Below are 17,929 nucleotides of genomic sequence, written 5' to 3' on the forward strand. Positions count from 1 at the left end.
TAGAGGAGGCTGCCAGCACATGGTGCCTGCCCGCAGTTCTCCAGAGCTCCGGGACCCACTCGGGTCAGCTGACGTGGAGTGAGAGGCGGCTGTGAGATGATGACAGTGAGTGTCAGGTGTTCCTCCTCTTCCCCTCACCTGAGCACCATGTAGACATGGGATGATGCGTCTTCCTTTCAGTGAGTGTGCATCTCCCCATGGACAGTGATTTCACAGCCTTCACTGTTCTAGTGCACAATTTCATTTTTGTTTGCTTTATTTCCTTTTCCTCTAGGAGGCCAGGAGATGTATGTGCTGTTCCTGCTTTTGTTTATGTGTCTTCAGAGGAAACTTTTTTTGAAAGCTTCAATAAATAGGAAATAAAAATGCATGGTTGTCATGGTTTTCCTTTACTAGTCTAGGAAGTGAGAAGTGAAGTTGAATTGGCAATGGATTTGTTGTCCTTAGTCTCTATCTATAAATGCTCAACTGGTTGACAACACCATCTTCCTTTCAAGAAACTTTTTTCAGGGCTCTCTGCTTCAGGGATACAGATGCCAATTGTAGCAGGCCCCTGACTTCTAAGGATTTGGATTCAGTAGAGAAGATGCCAATAATGTGCTTAGTGATTTATCTAAAATCCCAGAGTCCATATGACAGAAATGATGTGTTTCTATCCTGCCTAGAATATTTCAGGGAAACAAAATAATTTTTATTTATCCCAGGCAACTATTTGTTACCGCCTTTTTGGCGGGCCAGCACAGTCAGCAAACATGAAACGATTAGCACATGACGCCTGTGAACTGCAGGGCATGTTGCATGAAGATCAGGTCTCTGTGTGCATCAGTGCTGCTGAGTTTGGGGGAAACCCAGAGTTGTGGGGAGAAGACCAGGGTGAGGTCAGAGGTATCAGGGTGAAAGAATTCGTAAGAGAGAGAGAGTGAGGAAAAGAACAGGTGGATTGATTGAAACTCACTGATAAAAGAAGCTGGTGAGAAAGGGGAAATCTGCGCACTAAGGAGGATTTGAGGCTCTCTTTTAAGCTGTTTTCACAGGCTTTCTGACTTGGGGCTCCAGTTTGCACCAGTTTTCTGTGGGAAGGTCTGGTCTTAGGCTCTGGCCCTTGACACAGGAGACTGTCTGGCCTGTGCTTCTCTGCCAAGGCATCCTTATTCATTCCCTTATGTATCCCAAACCTGCCTGCTGGGTAAATAATGGGGGCTTAGTTGTTAATATTAACTAGTTGTACCCAGACACCCAGGACTCAGCACCATTAGAAAAGAAAGCACTGGGAGAAACAGGCTCAAGAGCCCTTTCTAATCATAACCCAGTAAACGTGTAGGTGCATCCCTGTCTTTGTGAAACCTTAAAGACAAGAACCTGTTACAGGTCTCTTATTTTTTGTCCACTGACATGGACAAAACTCTTGTGCACAATCGTGCACTCATTCTACTATCACCTGAGACTGCATCTATGATCAGTCACTGCTCACTGGATATCAATACAGGGAACTGTCCCCCTCAGTGAAAATTAAATATTGGGCCTCCCCGGTGGCGCAGCAGTTGAGCGCTGTGTTGCGAAGCTGCCCGCAGCTTCTGCGTCCCGGTACAATCCCCCGGCTGCTCCCCGGCCACCAGAGGAGGGTCCCACATGGCGTGCAGACCTCTCCTGCCACCCGCTGCTCCCCTCAGCAGTGTACTTCGGTCCTTCTGCCTGCTCTGCTCCCCGCTCTGGCTCTGGTGAATTCTCTCACCCTTCCATGCTTCTGACTGTACCCAGTGCATGTATAAACAAAAACAAACAAACAAACAAATAAATAAATAAATAAGCATGCCTCTATTAAAAAAATAAAAGAAAATTAAATATTAAGGTGGGGCTGAGGCAGTGAAAGAAAAGCAGTAGGTGAATGGCCTTAAGGTGTATCCAGAAGTTACCTGATGACAGGGTGAGATGACACTGAATGTCAGGGGACAGGGAGGGGAAGCATCATCCCACCAAAACTCAGTTCATACAGAAACAAGCTATGTTGGTGATTCTCATCTCCTTGTCTGGAACTGAACACACCTGTCAGTGTTCACTGCTCCTGATTTGCATTTATAGGCAAGCAGAAGTAGAAACACTCAGGTGAAGGACGGAGAGAGGGGTGTGAGGGCACTACCAAGTGAAAGGAGGCCGAGGTGCTAAAGTACTGGAGCATGGATTGTCATTTCCACTTGCATTTCACAAAGGAAGAAAAGTTTCACCACACAGTACAGAACAGTCCATTTCCTGTACATGGGGGTTACCTGAAATTGAGCCAGCGGTTTTCTAACCAGTTTTCTACACTGGGCTAGATGCTCCACCCCTTGAAGTAAGGGAAGTTCTAGTAACTTTCATTTTGAAGTGCTGCCTTTCTGCCAGCAGGAAGCACCAAAAATATTATCTGTAACCCGTGGGTAGGGGTTCCTATCTGCTCAGGGTTCAAGGACTTGGGTGTTAGGTCTGGGATAGACAGAAATAAGGAAAGGGGAGGTGAGGTGATAGGAGGTTGCTGGGTTTTTTTGTTTGTTTGTTTGTTTGTTTTTACATTTGTGGATTTGGAGAGTGGACTCCTTGACTTAACTCTGGGAAAATTTCATCAGAGCTCCCCGCTGAGCAGCATTGGTGAATGTCATAGGTGAATTTCTTCAGGTTTCATAGATGTTAGTTATCCGAAAGGGGAGGTTTATTATGAAAAAGGAGAGAAGGAAAAAGGACACTTGTAGACAGGAGTGAGCAGGAAGACTGCCCTGTGGAGGGGACAGCTTCAGGTTTTATCCTCTTCTCTAAGTGGGGAGGGGCTCATCTCTGTGGGGTGGTTTGCATTTGTTAAATTTGAATAGCTATGCAGAATTGAAAAGGACTTGAGATTCTACAATGGCCCTCAAATCTCCATATCCTCACCTCCTGTCTGAGCTCCTGACACCCTCTACAGAAGTCTGAGCAGTGCTTGGGTCTGGGTCTCCTGACCTAAACATTGGAGCATCAGGATTGTCAGTGCCAATAGCTGGGTCCATGGCTCTGGGAATCCCTTCTAACCCCAGCTCATGTGTGAGTCAGAGTTTGGTTTTGTGATGCCTCCTTGTCAAGTTTTCTCCCCTTTTACTGCACCAGTAGCATGTGAGCAGAAGGCCCTGCCTTTACCGCTGCTGAGGGAGAGCAGGGGCTCCAGGTATGTCTGAGTAAGGAAACATTAATTCCTTCATTTCAGCTTCTGGTATGAAAGTGAGGGTAAACACAAATAGTTTAAGTTGTTTGTGTCAGAGACAACTCTGGTAGTTTCTAAATGCATTCTGAAATCTTCTCTGCTTCTTCTTGCATCCAAATTCGTCATCAGGGCCCTAAGCATTGCCCCTACAATCAGATAAGGGAGGGTATGAATCTGCCCAAGTCTTATCTCAGTCCCTGAAACACTTTTATTCTGTTAATGACTCTTTATCAAGTAACATGTTGTAATGTCAGATGATTTAAGATGGGATTGGAGGGTCTGGATTCTGAAGCCCTGAATTTGAATCCCTTCCCCTACTTACTTACTTACTACACCCACTGTATACTATACACAGAATTTGGGTCAATTAACTTCACCTCTCTATTTCCATTTCTATATAATGCAAATATTAATAGACTTGTTACATGAAGTTATTTCTTCAGCTAAGGAACCACTGTTGTATACTTTGAGTATATAGCAAGTATTGGGTCTTCCACATTCCAGGGGGTTCTCTTAGGACAGCAAAATTCTCCCTAAGTTGTGCCCATAGGTGAAGTAATAATTTTATTTCTCACAGGAATCAAAAAATTCACAGATCTATTGGGGGGTTACGAATATATGGGCAAATTCAATCATTCATAGAATACAGATGTTCAGAAAAAGAAAGAAGCATGGAGGAAATTAGTAGAGGCCAATCCTGCAGACAGAAATTTGGACAAGTTGTACTTAATATACAAGACAAACCCCAGAGGAGAGAATGACTTCCTACAAATCATCTGATGTGCCAACAATTCCATCTGGACAGAAGGTAACACAATGATGTTCTCAAATATCCTGGTATCATTTAGCTCCATAGCCCCTCTGGTGTCCTTTATAAAACCCCTTTCCTTCGATTACAAATGACCATTTTTACTAAACCTTTCATTATCCTTTTAATGGGATGAGATCCAATGTTCAAGAAGCTAAGAAACTGAGGCCTTCTCTTTTAGGTTACACAGGAAGACCTAACTGTAGAGACTTGGTAGTAAGGGATTCCTGAAGTTGAACCCAGCCTCTATCACTTTGATGTATGTGACTTCATTCTTAAGTTCCCCAGGCAGGCCTCCCTGGTGGCACAGCGGTTGAGCACCGCCCTGCTAAGCTGTCTGTAGCCTCTGCAGCACCGGTTCAATTCCCAGCCGGCCAGGGAGAAACCCCCTGGCGCAGCAGACCTCTCCTGCCTCACCAGCTGCTCCTCTCGGCAGTGTCTTCGGTCTGTCTGCCTGTTCTGCATTCTGCTCTGTCTCTAGTGAATTCCCTGACCCTCCCGTGCCTCTGGCCTGTACTCCAGCTCTTGTATAAATAAATTAAAAATATATTTTTTTAAAAAGTTCCCAGGCATCAGTCTCAGCATCTGAGAAATGGGGCAATTCCTATAACTTCTTCCAGACTTTGTAAGGCTAGGTGCATAATGGCAGGTACACTCTGCTAACTCCCTCGATTTTAGATCTCAGCCAGAATTCTCTGACTCCAGTTACCTCTAGTGCCTATTCTCCATTTACACCTGACATCACAACAGTAAAATCACTAATTCCCAACAGCACATTTATTCCATTTTTTTTTTACCCCCTTTCTATCTAGAGGGAATGTACTCTATTAGGTTTCTTAATTTCTTAATACAGAGCATAACCGTATGCTTCATCTGAACATAATAGCTCTTAGCAAAGTCCAAGGCAATTGCAGGCAAATAACACAGAATGGATAAATGAAAAACATAGACGCAGGGCCTCACCGGTGGCCAGTGCGTTCTTTGAGAGCAGAGCTGTGAAGCTGTTGCAGCCTCTGCAGCGCTGGTTCGATTCCTGGCCAGCCAGGGAGATTCCCATATGGCATGGGAGGCCCCTCCTGTCTTGCCCGCTGCTCCCCTCAGCACAATTTTCAGTCCGTCTGCCTGTTCTGCTCCACACTCTGTCTCTGGTGAATCCTCTCACCCTCCTGTGCCTCTGGCCTGTACCCGAGCTATTGTATAAATTAAAAAAAAATTAAAAACTGTATGCAATAAATATCAGTAATCATAATTAGCTTTCAGCTTCCCGTATTTAGATCTTTCCAAAACTTAGTCATTTCTGTGGCTTATGAAATATGATTGGAGGACACCTAGAAAGTGACCAATAAATTAAAATCTTCCAAAACTTCTGACTCAGATTGAATTAGACTTAAAAAGACTAGACTTAAATATTCTCGGGTCCATACAATTAGTTTATCATAATAATAAGCAATAATGAACAAAAGGTAACAGACAAATAAACAATAATGAGTAAATGGTAACCTCAGCATGCCAAATAAGCTTTCCAAAAAGCCCCTTCCCTATGGAAAGGAATATACCCACCAGAAGATACTCATGCTAATTTAATACATTTTCAAAATTGTGGCCTAGGCTGTTTCTCATGAACATTTACATTGGTCCTTTTTCAGGTTTATTGCTTTCTCTCCATCTATCTCTTTTTTTCAAAGGTTTATTTATTTATGCACACAAGAACTGGGATACAGGCCATAGGTAAGGGGGTGAGAAGATTCACCAGAGACAGAGCGGGGAGCAGATCAGGCAGATTGACTGAAATACAGTGCTGAGGGGAGCAGCTGGTGAGAACGGAGAGGTCTGCTGCGCCATGTGGGTCACCTCCCTTGCTGGGGATTGAACTCTTGCTGTGGTAGTTGTGGATGGCTACCTAGTGCAGAAGCTCACCTCCTTGCACCACCAGGGAGGCCCCTTAATGCTTTCTCTTACACTTTGAATGGGGGGTGGGGAAAATTGGATCATTTTTAAGTCAGAAATAATTCAGCATATGGTAATCAGAACTGAAGTAGTGGGAACTTCAAAGCTTTAATAACCCCACTAATCAGCACAAACATTGAACTAAACTGAAATATCCTAGCCGGCTACAGAATCATGCAGACAGGGGGAGAGGTGACATTCTGGAATGTGTCCAGTGGCTCCCTCAGCTCTGCTTGCACATGTACCCTCCAGAGTGACCCAAGGACACCAACATGATTGTGGGCCAGGAGGCCAGAAAGTGAGGTGTGCTGGTCAGTAGAATATGAAAACACCTGGCCAGGCCTTTGATGTGAATATAGTTCTGAGAGTTTAGAACATTAAATGCACTGAATGGGGTGGGCAGTCATCAAAGGTATTTGCTTATCTTAACAAACTTGCATCTCTATGTATACTCTGTGCTGGCTGATGCTCCTTAGTGAGAGAGCTAACCACTTGAATTCAGGTGAGAGGACTCTGCCTTCTCCCAGGTCAATCATTAGCTTTTGTATCCATTTAAGGGTTTTCCTGATCATTTCATTACCTAACAGTTAAGACTCAGGTACCAAAAATTTTATGTACATTCTTGATTTTCTTCTTTCTGATGTGCTACCAGGCTAATAGGAGTCCCTGTAGGACAGCAAGCTGTACTATATTAATTGTTTTAAAATTTAAGGATTCATGTTCCTGCTAATTTTACTTTCATATATAAGAGAAGAATCCTATTGTATTTCCAATTTTATCTGCAAACACTATATTTATAATGTACTAGGAGAAAATATTTGTTAAATTTTAGAGTTCACCAATAGCAAATCCGCAAGGAAAGGAGAGACTTTCAGTTAGAACACATTACTCTGGCCAGGAGTATTCCAGGACCCTGTATTGCTTCATGCTGGCAGTATCTTCTGGAATGAGAAGGGAAATCATGGTCACAATATAATCAATAAAAAGAAATATTCAGAAATGGTGGTATCTTAAAGCTTCAAAATTTCCTGCATCTGTACAGCTTTTAGGTTTCATGCTCTTAGCATCACTTTTTAGAAAGTCACTTATTAAAAAAAGCATTATTTAAAAACACATGGGAATAAATAAGTAGAAAACTATGAACTATAGAAACAAACTTTTATATAGGATGATATTGTAACTGCACATTTTGGTTTCTTCTCATGAACAAAACTTTGGTTTCATTCGCTCTTGGTACAATCATTTTTCAATTTCTACTTGTGACTTCATTCTCCTCCTCCAAGGGAGGGCTCTGGGCTTTCCCCCTCTCTTGCACAACCTCAGTCAGATGAGGACAGCCCCTGCCGGATACTCGTACATTTATCTAGTGATTAGGTCAGGATGCATCACAAGCAAACTTTTCCAAGAGGGAGAAATTATTTCCTCAAATTTTAAACATGGGTTGAAAATACGGCTGTTTGTTCAGCAATTTGGGACAAGTACTTCAGAGCATGTTAAGAGTCTCTGAAATAAAAGTGTCCCTTTCACCGAGGGTAGCGAGCTCTGGTTACTAGACAGCGTTTCTCCCTTACATAGCTCAATGCCTCACAGGATGAAGACACAGGGAAGTTCATCTCTTGTGGGAAGGTTACAGTTCAGGCTGAGGTTGCTAAAAATAGAATCGCTGGTTTGTGTAGGATTCAGTATTAGTGTTGGTGTTTGTATCTGATGTGTTGTGTGAATTAGGAATCACAATTGGGTAGCCAGTGTGACTATTAAGTACTTGAATTGGGGCTATTAACATATGTGGGGTATTAACATAATATTTGATGTATCATGTAGAAGAAATATATGATTACATTAATATTATTGGTTCGTTTTCTTTTTATGGGGACATAAGACAATTTCAAATTTAAAGTAGGGGCCTCCCTTGTGGCTCAAGGGGTTAAGCACAGCACTATGAAGGTATCAGCAGCCTCTGCAGCAAGACATTTTCCCCCCAGCCTGCCAGGGAGCTACCCTCATGGTGCAGCAGACCTCTCCTGTCTCACCTGCGCCTCCCCTCAGCAGTGTATTTCGTCAGTCTGACTATTCTGTTCCCCGCTCTGTCTCTGTTGAATCCTCTCACCCTTACACCCCGCACTTCTGTCCTGTACCCCAGTGCTTGTATGTATAAATGAATAAGACTTTCAAAAATAATAGAGTTTAAAATATGGCTCAATTATATTTCTAATGACAATTATTTTTTCAGTATACTTTTGCTCAGAGACAACAGCCAGTCCATATGGGTGAGTGAGTATTCTAGCGTAAAATTACTGGAAAAATAAAACTTTCTGCTATGAGGCCTCCCAGGTGGTGCAGCGGTTGAGCGCTGTGTTGCGAAGCTGCCCACAGATTCTGCAGCGCCAGTTCGATCCCCGGCTGCTCCCCGGCCACCAGAGGAGGGTCCCACATGGTGTGCAGACCTCTCCTGCCGCCCGCTGCTCCCCTCAGCAGTGTACTTCAGTCCTTCTGCCTGCTCTGCTCCCTGCTCTGGCTCTGGTGAATTCTCTTACCCTCCCGCGCTTCTGACTGTACCCAGTGCTTGTATGTATGCATGCATGTATGTATAAATAAATAAATAAATAAATCTTTAAAAAAAAAAAAAAACTTTCTACTATGACAAGTTTATATTAAACCCCGTATCATCAAAGTTTTTGTCCTTAGAAATATCAGAATCTATGATTGCAATTTGGTGATATTACATTTTTCTTTTGGGGGCTATTTCTGCTTTCTCTATAGACACTTCTCCCTGCTTTCCTAATCATGGTACATTTCTTCTTGTACTATAAATCAGCTGCAACTACAGCCCTACATGTTAAGAAATGTTCTTTCCAGAATTTCCCTTTCTGTTAATATTCTTATCTGCTCATTGGGTTAATAATCAGAGAAGCTGCTGTGGTCATTTTTATTATGTATGTATCCTGCAGTTTCTCCAGAGCTCATGGCCATTTCACCTGAATCAGTGAAATCTACAGAAGCCATGAAGCTTTGTCCTCATAGGGAATTCCTAAGAATGAGTGAGAAAAGGGCAGGAGAGGTAACGTGTTCTGTCATGAAGTAGAGAAAGAAAAACAATTGTTTTCACTAATAACACATTGATAGAGAAGGAATAACTGGTGGTGGATGAGGGGTGGTCTGTTTCAGAGATGCTTTAAGCAAGGAGGAATCATGAGACTTCACACAGATTTCATTCTCTTTTCTATTCCAAATATCTGACTTTGTGCATTTATTTGTTCTCATATTTTTAAGGATTTATGATCTTTTTAACTGTAGGATGGACTCAAAATATTACTATAAGACAACATGGCTGAATAGCAACTACTTACATTCTAGTGGAAAAGCCTAGGCACACAGGGTATTTAAAAAAAAAAAAATTACTGTCGGGGCCTCCCTGGTGGCGCAGGTGGTTGAGCACAGCACTGTGACCCTGTCCGTAGCCTCTGCGGTGCCTGTTCGATCCCCACCAGCCTTGGAGCAACCCACAAGGAGCGGCAGAATTCTCCAGTCTTGCCTGCTGCTCCCCTCAGCAGTGTATTTCTTCAGTCTACCTGGTCTGTTCCTCGTTCTGTCTCTGGTGAATCTTCTCATCCTCACACGCATCTTGCCTATCTTTCAGCTCTTGAATAAATAAAATAAATCTTTTAAAAAAAAAAAAAATAGGGCCTCCCCAGTGGCGCAGCAGTGGAGCGCTGGGTTGTGAAGCTGCCCACAGCCTCTGCAGCGCCAGTTCCATCCCCGGCCATCGGGTGAGGGTCCCACATGGTGCGCAGACCTCTCCTGCTGCCTGCTGCTCCCCTCAGCAGTGTACGTTGTCAGTCTGCCTGCTCTGCTCTCCCCTCTGGCTCTGGTGAATTCGCTCACCCTCCCATGCTTCTGACTGTACCCAGTGCTTGTATAATTAAATTAAAAAATAAATAAATAAATAAGTCTTTTAAATTTTTTTTAAAAATAAAATACAAATATACTTACTGTCTATAAACCTCATATGTCGATAGGTTTAAAACAGTACCAGGGAAAGTGTCTTTGACTTTAGCTGGTGCCAGTGGCAAATGTTCCTGTTTTTCTTTCTTTCTTCTTCTTTTTTATAAAATTTGGTCTGCATCTAGAATGCTAAGAAATATTTGAATAGGTGGAGAGAGGAAAAAAGGAAGGTAGATATTTTTCTAACATTTTCTAAATCGGATGGTTAAGTAAACCATCCAGATATGTACTAGGTCTTAGCCTGGGCTCCCAAAAATTCACTTTCCACGCACAATTTTCCTATGTCTACTCAATCCATTATAAAGAGGGAGAGAAGGTAGACTTTATGCTACTGGATACGGGAGAGGGCAGCTCCATGAACCCTTGACAGAGCAACACTAATTGGTGTAGGAGGGTTTCACAAAGATGAAGTAACTTCGGTCTATAACTACCCATTCTGCAAATCTACCCAATAAAGGAGAAAATGGGCCGCTCACGTCTGGCTCTCATCATATGTGATACAGAGTTTGACCAGCTTGTTCAAAGGGATGGGGCAGAGCACATTAAAGGGATGTGGGGGCTGCTTGAGAGCCTTGACTACACAGTGAAAGTGAAAGGGCACCTCACAGCCAAGGTGATTCCCCACCTCACAAGTGCATATTCAGCACATCCTCCTGCCACAAGGTAGCTTCATACCATTGGTAAGAACTGAAACAGTCTCAGGCCAGGCCGTGTTTATAAAATGGACATATACAGAGGGTGAATCTATGTCACTTTTGGACTTCCAACTTCCTTAACTCCATAAAGGACAAAAAAGGATAGGCATATGTACCTGCATAAATCTTAGTTGCAAAGTGAGATGAGTAGGATTTAGCCTCAACACTTCTCAGAAAATTCAAAGGTAATGAATGTTTAGCCAGATCCTGCTTTTTCTGTGGTGTATTCCTGGTCCATCAATGAGACAGAAATTTCCTAACTCCCATTGATCTTGGTTTACTTGAGAGAAGGCAATCAAAATAAGCAAAACACACAATTTCAGACATGTGTATCTCTGTGTTTCTGTAAAAGTGAAAAGAATAAAAACACATAGAGCAAACTTGTGAGAGGGAAGTGATAACATTTGATGGGGACGGCCAATATGAGCCTGTTTGCAGAGATCAGACAGGTGCTGATACATGAGTCAGCAACAAGGCTGTTCTGGAAAGATGTGCAGAGAGGGCATCCCAAGCAGGGGCAACTCCAGTGACAAATCTCAAATGCATCTTAAACTAGCACAGAAGCCCAGTGTGAGGAGAGAGAGAGGAGGCAGCAGAAGTTGATTTTATTCTAAACATGGCGGGGAGGACTTTAGAAGGGAGGGGGGATGCTCCATTTAGGACTTAAGGGTCTCATTTAATAATTGGAGAAATGAGGAAAATTGAAAGGGAAAATACTACTTGCCAATAGGCAAATGCAAGATCAAGAGTACAGTTTGCATAATGCCAGCAGGTGGGAAGTTGAAACTCCGGTTCATGATATAAAGCACAAGAAATCCACTCTCACCACTGAGCAGCACAGTGTGGAGCACCTCAGCCGGGACACTAGAGATGGAATGAGACCAAGCCTGATAAATAGCAGGACAGTTTAAATTGAAAGCTGGTTCTAGTCAGTAAGACTCGGGAGTGTGCCAGGCTATGGAGGATGTGCTGCAGGAGTTCGCCGGCCACCCTGAGCACCAGGGCGGGCACGTTGTTGGTGCTCTTGGTGTTCACGTTCTTGGTATTCATGTCTCATGGTTCCCTGGAAGGAATCTGTGGGACCAAGCATGGTGAGGAAAACCCGGACATGCTACCTTACGACACCATCTTCCAGATATTCAACATCCGCAACTGTTCTCTTCTGAAGGATAAACCCAAGGTCATCATCATCCAGACCTGCAGAGGTGGTGAGTGAGTCGGAAATTCAAAGGCCATGGAAGGGTTTGTAGAGGACTGCGAGATATGTTTTGTATGGAAGAGAAACAACCTCAGATCCCATCCAGGGGAAAAAAAAAGTAAATGGAATTTTCAGGAAACATTGAGGGGCTAGTAGCATGAGAATTTGTCTTGTCAGCTGACAATTTAATTCATGGTAGGTGGTAAAGGAGATTGCCAGCATCACTAAAGCAAAGTTAAACAAAAATAACAATTTTCCCTGTAACTTCCGGTTGTCTCTTAGCTCTGAAAATCTATGAGTGTTGAAAAAAGCAGAAATACTTTAGCTAAAAACTGGTATCTATGTATCCATGTTGTACCTAGAGGATGTTGCTCTTGTTTAGATTCAATAAAACTGAGACCACAATGTCCAGAAAATTCTCTGAAACAGTTTAAAGATCTCCCTTGTCACTTGTGACTTAGGCTTTTCCTGTGCCACCTCCAATATGGTGTGAGTTGAAAATTTTTATGTTTAAAATTTTGTGGCAGAAACATGCTACTTATTTAATAAGGTACTTTCTTCACTGGCATTAACTCCTTGGCTCTTCTTAGCAAATTATATCTTATATTTTATGATATCACTATTTACTGACATGACACTGTCACTATTTAACATAACAATTAACTGGCATAATGAAAATAGAAAAAGGTGATATGTGTGTGTGAGAGAGAGAGAATAAGAGGTGGGAGTGGGGGTGGGGAGAGAGAGAAAGAGAGAGAGAGAGAGAGATAGAGAGAGAGATTGGCTAGAATGAACATTTAAAAGAATGAGGTGGATACTGAAGGAGACACATAGAGTGAGGATCTAGGTCTCTTGATCTCTCTCCAGAAAAGCCAGGGTCAGTGTTGGTCAGTGATTCTTCAGGAGCCTCTGTAGACAGCTATTCACCTGCAAACCTGAAGTATGATGCTGTTCACAGAACCCATGTGGAGAAGGACTTCATCTCTTTTTACTCATCGACTCCATGTTGGTGTCTTTTAGTCTCACACAGGGATTTGTGAAGCCACCACTGAATAACTCTGGATAAGCTCAATGAAAGAATAATTTGTGAGAGATTTTGGTGCTAGCAATGTATTTTACATTTAATTTTATCTGTTCTATAGAAACACATATTTCTTTCCAATTTAAAAAAAATATATTTTCAGGATAAGTATTGCACTTTACGGTTAAAAGTATGCCAAACCTTAAAACAACCTAATACAGGGAACCACCTTATCATACAACATTTAAAGACAAATGATTGATTCAGTTTTCTATTAAATTCATTTGACATTTTGAGTATTGTTATCAGTTTCTCAACCAATCAACTCTAAGTCCTTTTTCTCGATGATGCTCTCTTGAGCAGGAGAAAGACATTTCTATAATGTGACCCTTGTGCCATCTCTGGCAGTTCTGATAAGCTGTCCCATTAGTTCACCCTTTGTCAGATTCTTTGTTTCCTTAGTGCAAAATGAGTTAATGCAGGTTTATAAGTACTTCCCCGAAAACATGTCAAGATACAAGATCGATCAATCAGTACATGGGTAGATAGATAGAGAGATAGATAGAGAGATAGATAGATAGATAGATAGGGATACATACACACACTCATGAAACAAAATCAAGTCACCTGGCCTATTTTTCTCTGTCTTCATAGATACTGTATCCTGGAGAGACCCCAGGAAAATTTCTTTATTCATCACAGAACTCATCACATGCTTCCAAAATTATGCTTGCCGCTATCATCTACTGGAAATATTTCAGAAGGTGAACTCCACTTTCTTTTTTCATTCGTTTTGTGTTCAGGATTTTTACTATCACTTGCCTTTCAAGTGATAATGACAGAACTTGTCAGGCATACAAATGTACAGTAGTGGTAACTGTTTTAAGTCATCAAATTGTTTACAATTAGATTAGAAAAGAAAGATGTCAATGTACCATGGAGGGAGCTCAAATGGAACAAAACAATATAAAATATAAGCTTGTATGGCATGGGTTATACACTCTTAGAATTTGAATAATGAAAGGAATTTTTTTTTTTTAATTTTTTATAGAGGCATGTTTTTATTTATTTGTTTGTTTGTTTGTTTGTTTTGTTTATACATGCACTGGGTACAGTCAGAAGCGTGGGAGGGTGAGAGAATTCACCAGAGTCAGAGCAGGATGCAGAACAGGCAGAAGGACCAAAGTACACTGCTGAGGGGAGCAGCGGGCGGCAGGAGAGGTCTGCGCACCATGTGGGATCCTCCTCCGGTGGCCGGGGAGCAGCCGGGGATTGAACCGGCGCCACAGAGCCCACGGGCAGCTTCGCAACCCAACGTTCAACCGCTGCGCCACCGGGGAGGCCCATGAAAGGAATTTTGAATTAAATTTTAAGGCTTAATTTGTACAATAAATATGCAGTAAGTGGTCTATTTAGTAACATTAGATTAACTGGTGTGATATGGGCAAATGAAGCATTTGTGACAGAGGTCACTTAGAACTTGCATGCTTGTGACAGAAGTGGCTACTAAACACATGATGAGTGATTACAGTTGTGACAGAATCCATAAGAATGAGATGAGACCTAGAGCACATGACAGAGAATGCAAGCAAAGACATTCTTTGAATGGATTGACCCAGATGGAACACTTGATACTCCTTGTTTTATATATATATATATTTTAAGATTTATTTATTTATTTATACAAGCACTGGGTACAGTCAGAGACATGGAGTGTGAAAATTCACCAGAGCCAGAGCGGAGAGTAGAACAAGCAGAGTGACGAAGTACACTGCTGAGGGGAGCAGCGGGCGGCAGGAGAGGTCTGCACACCATGTGGGACCCTCACCAGGCGGCCGGGGAGCGAACCAGTACTGCAGAGGCTGCGGGCAACTTCGCAACCCAGCGCTCAACCTCTATGCCACCAGGGAGGCCCAGTTTTTTATATTTTTTAAAGATTTTTTTTTCTTTTTATTTTTGCATAGAAGTACTGGGGTATAGGCCCGAAGATTGAACTCAGGCCATAGGAGTGATAGTGCTGAGACTTAAGCCCTAGGCCACCAGGGAGGTCCGACTTGACACTCCTTTTCCAATGAAGGACATTCTCTATTTCCTACTTTTTTCTATTTTTCTTCACCATCCACTCAGTATTATAGTTGCTTTGCTTGTTTTCCACTCACTCAAATGCAAAGTTCATGAAGGCAGAGATTTGCTCAATCCCTCAGACACCATTTTTTTAAAGATTTATTTATTTATGCATACAAGAGCTGGGGTACAGTCCAGAGGTGCGAGGGATGAGAGGATTCACCAGAAACAGAGTGGGGAACAGAACAGGCAGATCTACTGAAATACACTGCTGAGTGGAGCAATAAGTGAGACAGAAGGCCTATTGTGCCATGTGGGTTAACTTCCGGGCTAAAGAGAGAATTAGTGCTTCTGTTGCTAGTGATAGTGTGACAGGCAACCCTGATATGAAATGATTTGCCTGACTGTGGGTCCTCACCCGCAGGCTTAAAAGGGACTTATTCATACTCAACTGTGGGCACACACAGAGGTTAATAAAGGGTTTATTTACAAAAGAAGGGGAAATGAATATCTCAGGGAGTAAAAGAGGGAGATAAATTTGTGAATGTATCCTACCAGTTCCACAGACCTGGAATCCCAATGGCACACTGAGAGCTGGCAAAGAGTGAATAGCTGTAGCCGTGAGGCCAAGAGAGAGACCCCTAAGGCCCACATGTTTGGTTTTATACCAAACCTGGCTGGTTAACTCCACCCTCAGTTCCCAGCAACTCTCCCTTTGGTGATGATGGGATTTGTCATTCCCAGTGTCTTGATGGTTTTGGTCTGAAGTAGATGTGGAGTCCACAAAACCTGCATGGAGCTTGACATCACTGTGTCTATAACCCCTGCACTGCCAGGAAGGCCGACTTACAGACACTATTGAAAAGGAAATAGAAGGGCCTCCCCTGGTAACGCAGTGGTTGAGCGCTAGGCTGTGAAGCTGCCCGCAGCCTCTGCAGTGCCATTTCCATCCCCAGCCACCAGCAAGGGTCCCACGTGGTGCAACAGACCTCTCCTGCCATGCCCGCTGCTCCCCTCAGCAGTGTATTTCATCAGTCTGCCTGTTCTGTTCCCCGCTCTGGCTCTGGTGAATTCTCTCACCCTCCCACGCTTCTGACTGTACCCAGTGCTTGTGAAAATAAACAAATAAATAAATAAACAAACAGACAAATAAATAAATAAATCTTTAAAAGAAAAAAAGAAAAGGAAATAGAAGCACATGGATTTAATATTCAATGATAGAATGAATAAATGGATGCATGAATAAATACAAGCATTTTTTTTAAAGGAGAAATGAATTGGTCTTGTAGAGGAAATATAGATTGAAAGGTCATTCTACTACCTCACACCATGCACAAAAATCAACTTGAAATGTATAAAAGATCTGGACATAGACTTTAAAACATAAAATATGTAGAAGAAAATATAGGTAAAGCACTACAAGACATATATCTCAGTAACACCTTTAAAGACTCATCACCCAAAGCAAAGAAAGTGAAGAAAAAGATAAACACCTGGGTTACATCAAACTGAAAAGTTTCTGTAAGACCAAAGAGACATTAACCAAAACAAAGAGACACCCTACTGATTGGGAAAATAATCTATAAGGGACTGATCACAAAGATATACAAAGAGCTCATAGGACTCAACAAAAAGAAAGTAAACAATCCAGTCAAGACATGGGCAGAAAACTTTAAAGACACTTCTCTGAAGAGCAGATGCAAATGGTCAACAGGCATATGAAAAAATGTTCAACATCCCTTATAATCAGGGAAATTAAAATCAAAATCACAATGAGATACCACCTTACACTAGTAAGAATGGCCCGTATCAAAAAAAAAACTAGCAACAACAAATGTTGGTGAGGATTTGGTGGAAAAGGAACTCTCCTACATTTCTGGTAAGAGTGCAATCTGGTCCAATCACGATGGAAAGCTGTATGAAGGTTCCTCAGTCTACTAAAAATGGAGCTAACAAATGACCCAGCAATTCCATTCCTAGAGATCCAACCAAAGGACACAAAAATAATGATTCAAAAGAATACCTGTACCCCTATATTTATTGCAGCACTATTTATAATAGTTAAAACCTGGTAACAACCCAAATGCCCAAAAATAGATGCCTGGATCAAGAAGATATGGTATATATACATAATGGAATACTATTCAGCAATCGAAAATATAAACTAATGCCATTTGCAGGTACAGGGATAAAGCTAAAAGGGATTATGCTCAGTGGAATAAGTCAGAAGGAAAAAGAAAAACACTGGATGGTTTCACTTGTAGGAGGAATATAGAGGAACCAAATAAGACATCAGAGGAAAAAATAATACTAATACAAAACAAAACAAAAACAAACAGACAATAACAAAGCGGAGACATCCTGGAGTGGATGGGGAGAGAGAGGGAGTGGAAGGGGATAGTGGTGATGGTGCACTGGTGAATTGGTGGAGAAAATTCTATGAGGCCTACATCTGGAGGAAATAAAAAGTAAACATTGTTTGAAAATGAACAATGATGTATAACATAGACAAATGAATAAATTAAAAAAAGAAATGTCATGGATTAGGCATGTGTTATATATTTTGAGATATGAGCCATATTCCCTAATGAGGTAAGAGTGGCAGGGATTTAGAACATCCAATCGCTTGATCCCATCACTCTAGAAGCACCCTTCATTTTCAAAAATATCAGGGTCATGGTACAAAATGTTTTCTGATAATGCATAAGAAGTAGGTCTCATTTAAAGTACTTTCATGTTCTTAGGTACAAAAATCATTTGAAAAATGATGTGATCAATTCCAGATGCCCACCATCGAAAGACTAAATATGCCAAAATGTTTCTACCTCTTTCCTGGCATTTGAAAATAGAAAGTATTGGGGGCCTCCCCTGGCAGCACAGGTGGTTGAGCGCGGTGCTGTGAAGCTGTCCACAGCCTCTGCAGTGCGGCCAGCTGGCAAGGGTCCCACACGGCACGGCAGACCTCGCCTATAGCACCCGCTGACCCCCT

General features: G+C 42.1%; 1 protein-coding gene across 1 annotated transcript; it reads left to right on the plus strand.

The window, feature by feature from the left end:
- The first annotated feature begins 752 nt into the window (after positions 1-752).
- LOC119242139 (caspase-13-like) lies at positions 753-17,708 on the plus strand. The gene is given in 8 exon segments (XM_037507912.1): positions 753-873; positions 8,909-9,016; positions 10,403-10,575; positions 11,612-11,668; positions 11,670-11,865; positions 12,723-12,860; positions 13,531-13,640; positions 17,685-17,708. Coding segments are annotated over 8 exon segments (927 nt in total).
- The last annotated feature ends 221 nt before the right edge of the window (positions 17,709-17,929 follow it).

Source organism: Talpa occidentalis, unplaced genomic scaffold, assembly GCF_014898055.3.
Source record: "Talpa occidentalis isolate TD23 unplaced genomic scaffold, MPIMG_talOcc4v2.1 talOcc4.12, whole genome shotgun sequence".
Classification (NCBI taxonomy): domain Eukaryota; kingdom Metazoa; phylum Chordata; class Mammalia; order Eulipotyphla; family Talpidae; genus Talpa; species Talpa occidentalis.